This window comes from Sinocyclocheilus anshuiensis, unplaced genomic scaffold, assembly GCF_001515605.1.
Source record: "Sinocyclocheilus anshuiensis isolate Anshui unplaced genomic scaffold, SAMN03320099.WGS_v1.1 scaffold152, whole genome shotgun sequence".
NCBI lineage: Eukaryota > Metazoa > Chordata > Actinopteri > Cypriniformes > Cyprinidae > Sinocyclocheilus > Sinocyclocheilus anshuiensis.
Window position 1 is genome coordinate 2,205,958 of NW_015555781.1, and position 2,559 is coordinate 2,208,516.

Sequence of the window (2,559 nt, forward strand, 5' to 3'; positions counted from 1 at the left end):
TGATGTCATTTCGTCTTCAGCAGCGGACATCTTGGGACTTCTCGCGACATTTGGCACTCTTCAATTTTCGCGCTCAACTCCTGCACGCTACGATATAGAAGTTGGCAACACTGCGGGTTACTAGAGAAGAGGACATCAAAAGAATGAGAGTGAGGCGACGCGAGGTGAGGTGAGTGTATCTACTAATTCATGCCTCAGTTAAAACGTGAAATCCTGGTACATCCAATAATTATTTTACCAGTCATTAAGATCTTTCATTGTGTAACTGTTATTTTTATTTTGTGACGTTTCAAAAGGGATAAATATCTGTTCAATTCTATGCTACGGAATTTGCTTTTTGAGTCCAAAGTTACGATTAACTTTAACGTTAGCTGGGTAACTAACTTTTTTTTTTCCATCTTGAAAGTGTGACCTGTCTGCCATATTACGTTACTATTACATTTTCGATAGCTGTTCAGTATAAAATAAGTTTGGATTGTTGGTAGTAGTCACGTAAACTTTAAAACATTGCAATTACATTAATAACATTTAAATTGTGTAGGTTTTATGTAACTCAGTAACATTAGTGGTTCACTCGACTGCCAAGCCATTAACTAATATTAGCACGTGTTTGTTCGATGGAGTTGCTGTAATTTTTTTTAAGTTTTAGCTTTGTTAATATCACTTATAAGGGTGCATGTAGTCATATTAGTACTTTAGTTGTTCATTAGAAAGTACATTGGAAATTGCTGTGCACATGCTTTACTGCTACTTTGTTACTGAACATGTGGCTTGTCTGTGATTGTTACACCAGTTTTCCATCTTTTTAAGGTATGTCCAGTTTAGAGGAGATACAACTCGCCATCTGCTCTTCGTTACTTGGTCTCTCTGATGAAACCCTTCAAAAATTGATCCATGGGCTTACTGCTATTGGTGTTGAAACAAAAGCTGACCTAAACTATGTGAAAGAAGGCGACCTCATGGAATACCTCAGGCCTATCCAATGTCGAAAACTACTAAATGCGTGGAAAAATGAAGGTATTTTATAGAAAACTTAATACTATTTGTTAAAAAAAATATTGTTAAATGTTCCATGTTCAAACTTCACTTTTTGTTAATATATTGGTTATTTGTGTTAGAACAAGCCAGAAGCCAGCTGTCCCAATGCTCATCACATCAAGTTCTTTCTGATACATCAAGCCCAGGATCAGAGAGTTCAGAGTTCAATACACCGTCTAGTTCTTCTGCTTGCTCTTCAGCATCTTGTTTCTGGGCTGAAACATTTAAGGTGCCTTGGGAAGTCATGCCTTCTGGAATTAAATTGGCCATTGCAAATAAAAAAAGACCATCACCAGCTGATCGAAGGCAGCTAGTAAGGATGTTAGTAGATAATATGCGAAAACATGAAGTCAACCCATCAAAGGCACAGTGTCAGACTGTAGTGCAGAACATTGTTAAACAGTACCCGGACAGCTTTGCTGATGTTCTGGCTGATGGAACAAAAATAGGTAGTGGCTATGCCTCTTTGCTCTTCCAAGTTAAAACCCGTGTTGAACATGTAAACAGAAACAACACATTAGCTCGTCGGAGAAAAGAACGACTACGATCATCGTGCAGAACCACAAGTCAAAGCTCAAGAAGGCCGGCTGATCAATATGGTTGTGTCAGTTGGCAGCCAGAGGAGCTTCCTGCAGGAGAAAATGATGACACTCTAGAAGAGAAGCGCAAGCAAATGGTACTGCTTCATTCTACTGAAGGAATGTCTGGCGCCATTAGAGGAGAACTTCACAAGATGATGGAGCTCACATATTACCGTCAACGCCGTGATATAAACGCCACTCCACCTCCGCCACTGTCTGAACTAAAGAACTCATGGCCTTACCTGTTTTGTCTTAAGGGTATTTTTTTACATTTTCATTTGCTTACTGGCATCACACTGCTCCAAAGAGTCATGGAGAGCATTGAAGGGAAAGGGAAGAGGATTCTAAGATTTTTTCAAGAAAGGCCAACAAACAGTGAGGTGCATGCTGTTCTGTCAAAGTATCAAGAGGGAAATTCTCTGGTCCTGTGCATCCTGCAACTCTTAATGGCCCATTTTAAAGAGAGAACAGAATCCCTTCTAATTGAAGCTGATGTAAGTAATATCATTTTGATTTTTAATGTCTTAAGTTTAACTGGTAATGCAAAATATTTGTATTTATTTTTTAGGTAGCAGCAACTGCAGCCGACATGGAAAGAAATGGATTACCGGATTCACCCGCACTGATCTTTCAAGGTAATGTGTCTTACTTTGTCTCTATTATACACACTGTTCTTTGCTTTCTATTTCTATTATATTTATATTTTTGCCACCTCTGTTCATGTATTCTACTTCACAGTTCTATTCTCACTCCTATATTCCTTCCATTTGTTATTGTCTCTGAACCAGTCTCTCTCATTAGTAACCATGGTCTTCATTATCTTTTAGTTTATAGTATCATAGTATCAGTGTCTTTATTAGTTAACATGAACTACCCATAAACCATGCTTTTACAACACTTATTAATCTATGTCCTTCTGTATTTCTTTTACAGGTGAATC

The 2,559-nt window shown here is 38.1% G+C and overlaps 1 protein-coding gene across 1 annotated transcript; it reads left to right on the forward strand.

The window, feature by feature from the left end:
* Nucleotides 1-1,143: 1,143 nt before the first annotated feature.
* On the forward strand, nt 1,144-1,981 carry LOC107674581 (uncharacterized; the record flags this gene model as incomplete). Its single annotated transcript, XM_016468593.1, has 2 exons — nt 1,144-1,159; nt 1,239-1,981. Coding segments are annotated over exons 1-2 (759 nt in total), but the record flags the coding sequence as incomplete, so codon positions are not given.
* Nucleotides 1,982-2,559: the final 578 nt, after the last annotated feature.